Raw genomic sequence first — 12,433 nt, forward strand, 5'->3', positions numbered from 1 at the left:
GAGGGGTTATGGGGTCAAGGAGGGGATTTTGGGGTCAAGGAGGGGATTTTGGGGTCAGGGAGGGGATTTGGGGTCGGGGAGGGGATTTTGGGGTCAAGGAGGGGATTTTGGGGTCACTGAGGGGATTTTGGGGTCACTGAGGGGATTTTGGGGTCGGGGAGGGGATTTTGGGGTCAGGGAGGGGATTTTGGGGTCAAGGAGGGGATTTTGGGGTCGGGGAGGGGATTTTGGGGTCGGGGAGGGGATTTTGGGGTCAAGGAGGGGATTTTGGGGTCGGGGAGGGGATTTTGGGGTCGAGGAGGGGATTTTGGGGTCACTGAGGGGATTTTGGGGTCGGGGAGGGGATTTTGGGGTCAGGGAGGGGATTTTGGGGTCGAGGAGGGGATTTTGGGGTCAAGGAGGGGATTTTGGGGTCGGGGAGGGGATTTTGGGGTCAGGGAGGGGTTATGGGGTCAAGGAGGGGATTTTGGGGTCGGGGAGGGGATTTTGGGGTTGGGGAGGGGGTTTTGGGGTCAGGGAGGGGATTTTGGGGTCGAGGAGGGGATTTTGGGGTCAGGGAGGGGTTATGGGGTCAAGGAGGGGATTTTGGGGTCGAGGAGGGTATTTTGGGGTTGGGGAGGGGATTTTGGGGTCACTGAGGTGATTTTGGGGTCGGGGAGGGGATTTTGGGGTCAGGGAGGGGATTTTGGGGTCAGGGTGGGGATTTTGGGGTCAAGGAGGGGATTTTGGGGTCGGGGAGGGGATTTTGGGGTCGAGGAGGGGATTTTGGGGTCACTGAGGGGATTTTGGGGTCGAGGAGGGGATTTTGGGGTCAGGGAGGGGATTTTGGGGTCGAGGAGGGGATTTTGGGGTCGGGGAGGGGATTTTGGGGTCAGGGAGGGGTTATGGGGTCAAGGAGGGGATTTTGGGGTCGAGGAGGGGATTTTGGGGTCAGGGTGGGGATTTTGGGGTCAAGGAGGGGATTTTGGGGTCGCGGAGGGGATTTTGGGGTCGAGGAGGGGATTTTGGGGTCAAGGAGGGGATTTTGGGGTCGAGGAGGGGATTTGGGGTCAGGGTGGGGATTTTGGGGTCAAGGAGGGGATTTTGGGGTCGCGGAGGGGATTTTGGGGTCGAGGAGGGGATTTTGGGGTCACTGAGGGGATTTTGGGGTCGGGGAGGGGATTTTGGGGTCAGGGAGGGGATTTTGGGGTCGAGGAGGGGATTTTGGGGTCAGGGAGGGGATTTTGGGGTCGGGGAGGGGATTTTGGGGTCGAGGAGGGGATTTTGGGGTCAAGGAGGGGATTTTGGGGTCGGGGAGGGGTTTTGGGGTCGGGGGGGTTCCCATGGGGGGGGAGGGGCACCCAAAGGCCCCTGGGGGGGGGGTTGGGGGCACCCAGCCCTGCGGGCGCCGCCCCTCCCCCTCCTCGGGTCACGTGGGGTCTATTTTTAGCCCCCCGCCCCTCCCCCACCCCCCCAGCTCGCGTTTCTGTCCCGCCCCTCCCCCCCCCAAAGGTCAGGGCCGCCCCTCCCCCCCCCAAAATGGGGTGGGGGCCCCTCGAGGGGGGCTCCGAGCCCGATTTGGGGTCATTCGGGCCATTTTTGGGGTCGTTTATTCCATTTTTGGGGTCCTTGATCCCATTTTAGGGTCATTTTTTCCAGTTTTGGGGAGTTCTGTTCCATTTTGGGGTTGTTTATCCCATTTTTCGGGTAATTTATCCCATTTTTGGGGTCGTTTACCCCATTTTTTGGGGTTGCTTATCCCATATTGGGGTCCCTTATCTCATTTTGGGGTCATTTTTCCCATTTTAGGGTTATTTATCCCGTCTTGGGGTCATTTATCCCATTTTGGGGCCGTTTATCCCATTTTGGGGCCATTTATCCCATTTTAGGGTCATTTATCCCATTTTAGGATCTTTCATCCCATTTTTGGTGTCCTTTATCCCATATTGGTGTCCATTATCTCAATTTAGGATCATTTATCCTATTTTTGGAGTCATTTATCCCATTTTTAGTGCCATTCATCCCATTTTTAGGGTCATTTATCCCATTTTTGGTGTCCATTATCCCATTTTAGGGTCATTTATTCCATTTTAGGGGTCATTAATCCCATTTTTAGGATCATTCATCCCATTTTTAGTGCCATTCATCCCATTTTTGGGGTCACTTATCCCATTTTTAGGGTCGTTCATCCCATTTTTGGGGTCATTTATCCCACTTTTAGGGTCGTTCATCCCATTTTTGGGATAATTTTTCCCATTTTAGGTTTATTTATCCCATTTTTGGGGTCATTTATCCCAATTTTGGGGTCATTTGTCTCATTTTAGGATCATTTTTCCCATTTTAGGGTCATTTTCTCATTTTTAGGGTCGTTCATCCCATTTTGGGGCCGTTTATCCCATTTTAGGGTCATTTCTCCCATTTTTAGTGCCATTCATCCCGTTTTTGGGGTCATTTCTCCCATTTTTGGGGTCGTTCATCCCATTTTTGGGGTCATTTCTTCTGTTTTTGGGGTCGTTTATCCCATTTTTGGGGCCATTTCTCCCATTTTCGGGTCGTTCATCCCATTTTTAGGAGCATTCATCCCATTTTTAGTGCCATTCATCCCGTTTTTGGGGTCACTTATCCCATTTTTGGGGTCATTTCTCCCATTTTTGGGGTCGTTTATCCCATTTTGGTGTCATTTATCCCATTTTGGGGTCATTTATCCTATTTTGGGGTCGTTTATCCCATTTTGGGGTCACTTATCCCATTTTTGGGGTCATTTACTCCATTTTTGGGGTCATTTATTCCATTTTGGGGTCGTTTATCCCAGTTTTAGGATCATTCATCCCATTTTTAGTCTAATTTATCCCATTTTTAGGGTCATTTATCCCATTTTTAGTGCCATTCATCCCATTTTTGGGGTCACTTATCCCATTTTTAGGGTCGTTTATCCCATTTTGGTGTCATTTATCCCATTTTGGGGTCATTTATCCTATTTTGGGGTCGTTCATCCCATTTTGGGGCCGTTTATCCCATTTTAGGGTCATTTATCCCATTTTTAGTGCCGTTCTTCCCATTTTTGGGGGCACTTGTCCCATTTTTGGGATCATTTCTCCCGTTTTTAGGAATATTCATCCCATTTTTGGGGTCATTTATCCCATTTTTGGGGTCATTTATCCTATTTTGGGGTCATTTATCTCATTTTCGGGTCGTTCATCCCATTTTTAGGAGCATTCATCCCATTTTTAGTGCCATTCATCCCGTTTTTGGGGTCACTTATCCCATTTTTGGGGTCATTTCTCCCATTTTTGGGGTCGCTCATCCCATTTTTGGGGTCACTGGGGGCCGCAGGTGCATTTTGGGCGCTGGCTGATCGAGGGCAGCCCGGCCGTGGTGCTGCTGGACGTGGGGGCCCCTCGAGGGGGGCTCCGAGCCCGTTTTGGGCTGGTTTAGGCCATTTTTGGGGTCCTTGATCCCATTTTAGGGTCATTTCTTCCAGTTTTGGGGAGTTCTGTTCCATTTTGGGGTCGTTTATCCCATTTTTGGGGTCGTTTATCCCGTTTTTGGGGCCATTTATCCCATTTTTGGGGTCATTTCTCCCGTTTTTGGGGTCGCTCATCCCATTTTTGGGGTCACTGGGGGCCGCAGGTGCATTTTGGGCGCTGGCTGATCGAGGGCAGCCCGGCCGTGGTGCTGCTGGACGTGGGGGCCACGGCCTGGAGCCTGGAGCGCTGGAAGGGGGAGCTGTGGGAGAGCTGCGCCATCGGCGTGCCCTGGTACGACCGCGAGGCCAACGACGCCGTCCTCTTCGGCTTCCTCGTGGCCTGGTTCCTCGGAGAGGTGGGATTGGGGTGATTTGGGGTGGGTTTGGGGTGATTTGGGTGGTTTGGGGTGATTTGGGGTGATTTGGGGTGATTTGGGGTTGTTTTGGGGTTGTTTTGAGGGGGTTTGGGGTGGGTTTGGGGGTCCCTGGTGTGACCGACGCCGTCCTCTTCGGCTTCCTCGTGGCCTGGCTCCTCGGAGAGGTGGGGATTGGGGTCCTCAGGGGGATTTGGGGTTCCTGAGGTGGATTTGGGATCCCTCAGGGGGTTTTGGGGTGATTTGGGGTGGATTTGGGGTTCCTGAGGGGGGTTTTGGGGTGATTTGGGGTGGTTTTGGGATCCCTCAGGGGGATTTTGGGGTGATTTGGGGTGGTTTTGAGAGGGTTTGGGGTGATTTGGGGTGGGTTTGGGGTGCCCTGGTGCAACCTGTGCTGCCTCCTCTTCGTCTTCCTTGTGGCCTGGCTCCTCGGAGAGGTGGGGATTGGGTCCTGAGGGGGGTTTTGGGGTGATTTGGGGTGGTTTTGGGGTTCCTGAGGGGGTTTTGGGGTGATTTGGGGTGGTTTTGGGGTGATTTGGGGTGGTTATGGGGTGATTTGGGGTGGTTTTGGGGTGATTTGGGGTGATTTGGGGTGGGTTTGGGGTGCCCTGGTACGACTGCGAGGCCAACGCCGCCGCCTCCTCTTCGGCTTCCTCGTGGCCTGGTTCCTCGGAGAGGTGGGATTGGGGTCCTGAGGGGGATTTGGGGTGATTTGGGGTGATTTGGGGTGATTTGGGGTGGTTTTGGGGTGAATTGGGGTGATTTGGGGTGGTTATGGGGTGATTTGGGGTGATTTGGGGTGATTTGGGGTGGGTTTGGGGTGCCCTGGTACGACCGTGAGGCCAACGACGCCGTCCTCTTCGGCTTCCTCGTGGCCTGGTTCCTCGGAGAGGTGGGATTGGGTCCTGAGGGGGATTTGGGGTGATTTGGGGTGATTTGGGGTGGTTTGGGGTCCCCTGGTACGACCGCGAGGCCAACGACGCCGTCCTCTTCGGCTTCCTCGTGGCCTGGTTCCTTGGAGAGGTGGGATTGGGGTGATTTGGGGTGATTTGGGGTGATTTGGGGTGGGTTTGGGGTGATTTGGGGTGATTTGGGGTGATTTGGGGTGGTTTTGGGGTGATTTGGGGTGATTTGGGGTGGGTTTGGGGTGCCCTGGTACGACCGTGAGGCCAACGCCGCCGCCTCCTCTTTGGCTTCCTCGTGGCCTGGTTCCTCGGAGAGGTGGGATTGGGGTCCTCAGGGGTGATTTGGGGTTCCTGAGGTGGATTTGGGATCCCTCAGGGGGGATTTGGGGTTCCTGAGGTGGATTTGGGATCCCTCAGGGGGTTTTGGGGTGATTTGGGGTGGATTTGGGGTTCCTGAGGGGGGTTTTGCGGTGATTTGGGGTGGTTTTGGGATCCCTCAGGGGGATTTTGGGGTGATTTGGGGTGGGTTTGAGAGGGTTTGGGGTGATTTGGGGTGGGTTTGGGGTGCCCTGGTGCGACCTGTGCCGCCTCCTCTTTGGCTTCCTCGTGGCCTGGTTCCTCAGAGAGGTGATTTGGGGTCCTCAGGAGGGTTTGGGGTTCCTGAGGGGGTTTTGGGGTGATTTGGGGTTGTTTTGAGAGGGTTTTGGGGTGATTTGGGGTGGGTTTGGGGTGATTTGGGGTGATTTGGGGTGGGTTTGAGGGGGTTTGGGGTGATTTGGGGTGTTTTTGAGGGGTTTTGGGGTGATTTGGGGTTGTTTTGAGGGGGTTTGGGGTTGTTTTGAGGGGGTTTGGGGTGGGTTTGGGGGTCCCTGGTGTGACCAACGCCGCCTCCTCTTTGGCTTCCTCGTGGCCTGGCTCCTCGGAGGTGACGCTGGGGTGGCCCTGGGTGACCCTGGTTGCCACTTGGGTGCCACTCGGGTGGGTTTGGGGTGCCCTTGGTGATGCCGAGTGCCACTTGGTGCCCCTGAGTGGCCACTCGGGTGCCCCTGGGTGCCCCTGGGTGACTTGGTGGCCATTTGGGTTCCCCTGGGTGCCCCTGGGTGACTTGGTGGCCACTCGGTGGCCGTTCGGGTGCCCCTTGGTGACTCGGGTGGCCCTGGGTGACTCAGTAGCCCCCGGGTGGCCCCGGGTGGCCCCTGGGTGACTCGGTAGGCCCTGGGTGGCCCTGGGTGGCCCCTGGGTGACTTGGTGGCCACTTGGATGCCCCTGGGTGACTTGGTGGCCCTGGGTGACTCGGTGGCCCCCGGGTGCCCCCGGGTGGCCCCTGGGTGACTCGGTTGGCCCTGGGTAGCCCCTGGGTGACTCGGTGGCCACTCGGTGGCCCCGGGTGGCCCCTGGGTGACTTGGTGGCCACTTGGGTGCCCCTGGGTGGTCCTGGGTGACTCGGTGGCCCTGGGTGACTCGGTAGCCCCCGGGTGCCCCTGGGTGGCCCCTGGGTGACTTGGTGGCCCCTGGGTGACTCGGTGGCCCCTGGGTGGCCCCTGGGTGGCCCCTGGGTGACTCGGTGGCCCTGGGTGACTCGGTAGCCCCCGGGTGCCCCCGGGTGGCCCCTGGGTGACTCGGTAGCCCCCGGGTGGCCCCGGGTGGCCCCTGGGTGACTCGGTGGCCCCTGGGTGACTCGGTAGCCCCTGGGTGGCCCCGGGTGGCCGCTGGGTGACTCGGTAGCCCCCGGGTGGCCCCGGGTGGCCCCTGGGTGACTCGGTGGCCCCTGGGTGACTCGGTAGCCCCCGGGTGGCCCCGGGTGGCCCCTGGGTGACTCGGTGGCCACTTGGATGCCCCTGGGTGACTCGGTGGCCCTGGGTGACTCGGTGGCCCCCGGGTGCCCCCGGGTGGCCCCTGGGTGACTCGGTGGCCCCTGGGTGACTCGGTGGCCCCCGGCTGGCCCCGGCTGGCCCCTGGGTGACTCGGTAGCCCCTGGGTGGCCCCGGGTGGGCCTGGGTGACTCGGTAGCCCCCGGGTGGCCCCGGGTGGCCCCTGGGTGACTCGGTGGCCCCTGGGTGACTCGGTAGCCCCCGGGTGGCCCCGGGTGGCCCCTGGGTGACTCGGGTGGCCCTGGGTGACTCAGTAGCCCCCGGGTGGCCCCGGGTGGCCCCTGGGTGACTCGGTAGGCCCTGGGTGGCCCTGGGTGGCCCCTGGGTGACTTGGTGGCCACTTGGATGCCCCTGGGTGACTTGGTGGCCCTGGGTGACTCGGTGGCCCCCGGGTGCCCCCGGGTGGCCCCTGGGTGACTTGGTTGGCCCTGGGTGGCCCCTGGGTGACTCGGTGGCCCCGGGTGGCCCCTGGGTGACTTGGTGGCCACTTGGGTGCCCCTGGGTGGCCCTGGGTGACTCGGTAGCCCCCGGGTGCCCCCGGGTGGCCCCTGGGTGACTTGGTGGCCCTGGGTGACTCAGTAGCCCCCGGGTGGCCCCGGGTGGCCCCTGGGTGACTTGGTGGCCACTTGGGTGGCCCTGGGTGGTCCTGGGTGACTCGGTAGCCCCCGGGTGCCCCTGGGTGGCCCCTGGGTGACTCGGTGGCCCTGAGTGACTCGGTAGCCCCCGGGTGCCCCCGGGTGGCCCCTGGGTGACTTGGTGGCCCTGGGTGACTCGGTAGCCCCCGGGTGCCCCTGGGTGGCCGCTGGGTGACTAGGTAGCCCCTGGGTGGCCCCGGGTGGCCCCTGGGTGACTCGGTGGCCCCCGGGTGCCCCCGGGTGGCCCCTGGGTGACTCGGTGGCCCCCGGCTGGCCCCGGGTGGCCCCTGGGTGACTTGGTGGCCCCTGGGTGACTCGGTAGCCCCCGGGTGGCCCCGGGTGGCCCCTGGGTGACTCGGTGGCCCCCGGGTGCCCCCGGGTGGCCCCTGGGTGACTCGGTAGCCCCCGGGTGCCCCTGGGTGGCCCCTGGGTGACTCGGTGGCCCCTGGGTGACTCGGTAGCCCCCGGGTGGCCCCGGGTGGCCCCTGGGTGACTCGGTGGCCCCTGGGTGACTCGGTAGCCCCCGGGTGCCCCTGGGTGGCCCCTGGGTGACTCGGTGGCCGCCGGGCGCAGTTTGCGGCGCAGAGCGAGGAGCGCCCGTTCATCGTGGGCCACTTCCACGAGTGGCTGGCGGGGCTGGGGCTGGTGCTGAGCCGCGCCCGGCGCTTGCCCGTGGCCACCATCTTCACCACGCACGCCACGCTGCTGGGCCGCTACCTGTGCGCCGGGAGCGTGGACTTCTACAACAACCTGCACTCGGTGAGGGCACCGGGGCACCGGGGGGGGCACACCTGGGGTGGGGGGCACACCTGGGGGGATGGGGGGCACCTGGGGGGATGGGGGGCACACCTGGGGGGGCACCTGGGGGGGGTGGGGGGCACACCTGGGACACACCTGGGGGGATGGGGGGCACCGGGGGGGGATGGGGAGCGCACCTGGGGATGGGGGGCACACCTGGGGGGCACCTGGGGGGGGTGGGGGGCACACCTGGGGGGCACCTGGGGGGATGGGAGGCACACCTGGGGGGCACCGGGGGGCACCGGGAGGGGATGGGGAGCGCACCTGGGGGGCACCTGGGGATGGGGGGCACACCTGGGGGGGGCTCCTGGGGGGGGTGGGGGGCACACCTGGGGATGGGGACACACCTGGGGGGGCACCTGGGACACACCTGGGGGATGGGGGGCACACCTGGGGGGCACCGGGGGGGGATGGGGGGCACCGTGGGGGGCACACCTGGGGGATGGGGGGCACCGGGGGGGGCACCTGGGGGTGGGGGCACACCTGGGGGGGCTCCTGGGGGGGGTGGGGGGCACACCTGGGGATGGGGGGCACACCTGGGGGGGCACCTGGGGGGATGGGGGGCACCGGGGGGGGCACACCTGGGGGTGGGGGCACACCTGGGGGGCACCTGGGACACACCTGGGGGATGGGGACACACCTGGGGGGCACCTGGGGGGCACCTGGGGGGGATGGGGGGCACCTGGGGGTGGGGGCACACCTGGGGGGGGCTCCTGGGGGGGGTGGGGGGCACACCTGGGGATGGGGGGCACACCTGGGGGGCACCTGGGGGGCACCTGGGGGGGATGGGGGGCACCTGGGGGACACCTGGGACACACCTGGGGGTGGGGACACACCTGGGGGGCACCTGGGGGGCACCTGGGGGGGATGGGGGGCACCTGGGACACACCTGGGGGATGGGGGGCACACCTGGGGGGCACCTGGGAGTGGGGGGCACACCTGGGGACACCTGGGAGGCACCTGGGGGGGATGAGGGACACCTGGGGGACACCTGGGGGGCACCTGGGGGTGGGGACACACCTGGGGGGGCACAGGGGACACCTGGGGGCATCAGGGCTCGCTGTGGGGTTTTAGGGTGTGTCCGGGTGCCCCCAGGTGTGCCCAGGTGGATTCAGGTGCCCCCAGGTGCCCCTAGGTGTGCCCAGGTGCCCCCAGGTGACCCCAGGTGCCCTCAGGTGGCCCCAGGTGCCCTCAGGTGGCCCCAGGTAGATTCAGGTGCCCACAGGTGCCCCCAGATGACCCCAGGTGACCTGAGGTGTGCCCAGGTGCCCTCAGGTGGCCCCAGGTAGATTCAGGTACCCCTAGGTGCCCACAGGTGTGCCCAGGTGTGCCTGCAGGTGACCCGAGGTGTGCCCAGGTGCCCCCAGGTAGATTCAGGTGTCCTCAGGTGCCCTGCGGTGTGTCCAGGTGCACCCAGGTAGATTCAGGTGCCCACAGGTGACCCAAGGTGACCCAAGGTGCACCCAGGTAGATTCAGGTGCCTGCAGGTGACCCAAGGTGACCCAAGGTGTGCCCAGGTAGATTCCGGTGCCCTCAGGTGACCCAAGGTGACCCAAGGTGTGCCCAGGTAGATTCCGGTGCCCTCAGGTGACCCAAGGTGACCCAAGGTGTGCCCAGGTAGATTCCGGTGCCCTCAGGTGACCCAAGGTGACCCAAGGTGTGCCCAGGTAGATTCCGGTGCCCTCAGGTGCCCCCAGGTGTGCCCAGGTGTGCCCAGGTGTGCTCAGGTAGATTCAGGTGCCCCCAGGTGACCCAAGGTGACCCGAGGTGTGCCCAGGTGTGCCCAGGTGTGCCCGCAGGTGACCCGAGCTGTGCCCGCAGTTCGACGTGGACAAGGAGGCGGGCGAGCGGCAGATCTACCACCGCTACTGCCTGGAGCGGGCGGCCGCGCACTGTGCCCACGTGCTGACCACCGTCAGCCACGTCACGGCCGCCGAGGCCGAGCACCTGCTCAAGCGCAAGCCAGGTGTGCCCCGAGCCCGCCGGGCACCCCAAATCCTCCTGATCCACCCCAAATCCTCCTGGTCCTGCCCAAAATCCTCCTGATCCACCCCAAAATCCTCTTGGTCGTGCCCAAAAATCCTCCTGGTCCTGCCCCAAAATCCTCCTGATCCACCCCAAATCCTCCTGATCCTGCCCAAAATCCTCCTGATCCACCCCAAATCCTCCTGGTCCTGCCCCAAAATCCTCCTGATCCACCCCAAATCCTCCTGATCCTGCCCAAAATCCTCCTGGTCCTGCCCCAAATCCTCCTGGTCCTGCCCCAAATCCTCCTGGTCCTGCCCAAAAATCCTCCTGGTCCTGCCCAAAATCCTCCTGATCCACCCCAAATCCTCCTGGTCGTGCCCAAAATCCTCCTGATCCACCCCAAATCCTGGTCCTGCCCAAAAATCCTCCTGGTCCTGCCCAAAAGTCCTCCTGATCCCAACCCAAATCCTCCTGATCCCCCCCAAATCCTCCTGGTCCTGCCCCAAAATCCTCCTGATCCACCCCAAATCCTCCTGATCCTGCCCAAAATCCTCCTGGTCCTGCCCCAAATCCTCCTGGTCCTGCCCCAAATCCTCCTGGTCCTGCCCCAAAATCCTCCTGGTCCTGCCCCAAATCCTCCTGGTCCTGCCCAAAAATCCTCCTGGTCCTGCCCAAAAATCCTCCTGGTCCTGCCCAAAATCCTCCTGATCCATCCCAAAATCCTCCTGATCCACCCCAAAATCCTCCTGGTCCTGCCCCAAATCCTCCTGGTCCTGCCCAAAAATCCTCCTGGTCCTGCCCAAAAATCCTCCTGGTCCTGCCCAAAATCCTCCTGGTCTTGTCCCAAATCCTCCTGGTCCTGCCCCAAATCCTCCTGATCCACCCCAAATCCTCCTGGTCCTGCCCAAAATCTTCCTGGTCCTGCCCAAAAATCCTCCTGGTCCTGCCCAAAAATCCTCCTGGTCCTGCCCAAAATCCTCCTGGTCCTGTCCCAAATCCTCCTGGTCCTGCCCAAAAATCCTCCTGGTCCTGCCCAAAATCCTCCTGGTCCTGCCCCAAAATCCTCCTGGTCCTGCCCCAAATCCTCCTGATCCACCCCAAATCCTCCTGATCCTGCCCAAAATCCTCCTGGTCCTGCCCAAAAATCCTCCTGATCCACCCCAAAATCCTCCTGATTCACCTCAAAACCCTCTTGGGGTGCCCCAAAATCCCCCTGGGCACCCCAAAATCCTCTTGGGGTGCCCTAAAATCGCTTTGAGCACCCCAAAATTCCCCCAGAGCACCCCAAAATCCACCCAGAGAACCCCAAAATCGCCTTGAGCGCCCCAAAACCCTCTTGGGGTGCCCCAAAATCCCATTGAACACCCCAAAATCCCCCCAGAGCACCCCAAAATCCCCCTGGGGTGCCCCAAAACCCTCTTGGGGTACCCCAAAATCCTGTTGAACACCCCAAAATCCCCCTGGGGTGCCCCAAAATCCCCCTGGGGCCCCCCAAAATCCTCCTGCCCTCCCCTCCCCAGCCCCACGGGGGGGACCCCAAAAGGACCCCGGCTGCTCCCAGGGATTTGGGGTCACTTTGGGGTCACTTTTGGGGGGGTTCCCTGAGCATTTTGGGGTCCCCCCCCAACCCCTGATGACCCCAAAACCCCGAGGGACCCCTAAAGACCCCTCCCCACCCCCAACCCCAAAATCCCTGGGGGGGTTCCTGGGTGGGAAGCCCCGGATTTTGGGGGGGGATCCATGGATTTTGGGGGGATGGGGGGGTGACTTTGGGGGGGTTCCCCGAGGGTTTTGGGGTCCCCCTGACCCTCCCGGGACCCCCCCAGACCTGGTGACCCCGAACGGGCTGAACGTGCGCAAGTTCTCGGCCATGCACGAGTTCCAGAACCTGCACGCCCAGAGCAAGGCCCGCGTCCAGGAGTTCGTGCGCGGCCACTTCTACGGGTCAGCGACCCCAAAGGGGACCCCAAAATCCCAAAGGGACCCCAAAATCCCAAAGGGGACCCCAAAATCCCAAAGGGACCCCGAAGGGACCCCAAAACCCCAAAGGGACCCCAAAATCCCAAAGGGACCCCAAAACCCCAAAGGGGATCCCAAAATCCCAAAGGGACCCCGAAGGGACCCCAAAACCCCAAAGGGACCCCGAAACCCCAAAGGGACCCCGAAGGGACCCCGAAATCCTGAAAGGGACCTCAAAACCCTGAAGGGGACCCCAAAGGGACCCCGAAACCCCAAAAGGGAACCCCGAAACCCCAAAGGGAACCCTGAAACCCCAAAAGGACCCCAAAGGGACCCCGAAACCCCAAAGGGACCCCGAAACCCCAAAGGGAACCCCAAAATCCCAAAGGGACCCCGAAGGGACCCCGAAACCCCAAAGGGACCCCGAAGGGACCCCGAAATCCTGAAAGGGACCCCAAAACCCTGAAAGGGACCCCAA

The 12,433-nt window shown here is 62.1% G+C and overlaps 1 protein-coding gene across 1 annotated transcript in view; it reads left to right on the forward strand.

Annotated features, from left to right (window-relative positions):
* GYS1 (glycogen synthase 1) overlaps nt 1-12,433 on the forward strand; it is a 44,940-nt gene that overhangs the window by 7,859 nt on the left and 24,648 nt on the right. The window contains exons 4-7 of the mRNA XM_082299761.1: nt 3,610-3,801; nt 7,804-7,989; nt 9,850-9,994; nt 11,823-11,940. Of these exons, the coding sequence (XP_082155887.1) occupies nt 3,610-3,801; nt 7,804-7,989; nt 9,850-9,994; nt 11,823-11,940 (641 nt within the window). The remainder of the gene's footprint in view (nt 1-3,609; nt 3,802-7,803; nt 7,990-9,849; nt 9,995-11,822; nt 11,941-12,433) is intronic.

The sequence above is a fragment of the Coloeus monedula genome (genome assembly GCF_965178545.1).
Source record: "Coloeus monedula genome assembly, chromosome: 34".
Classification (NCBI taxonomy): Eukaryota; Metazoa; Chordata; class Aves; order Passeriformes; family Corvidae; genus Coloeus; species Coloeus monedula.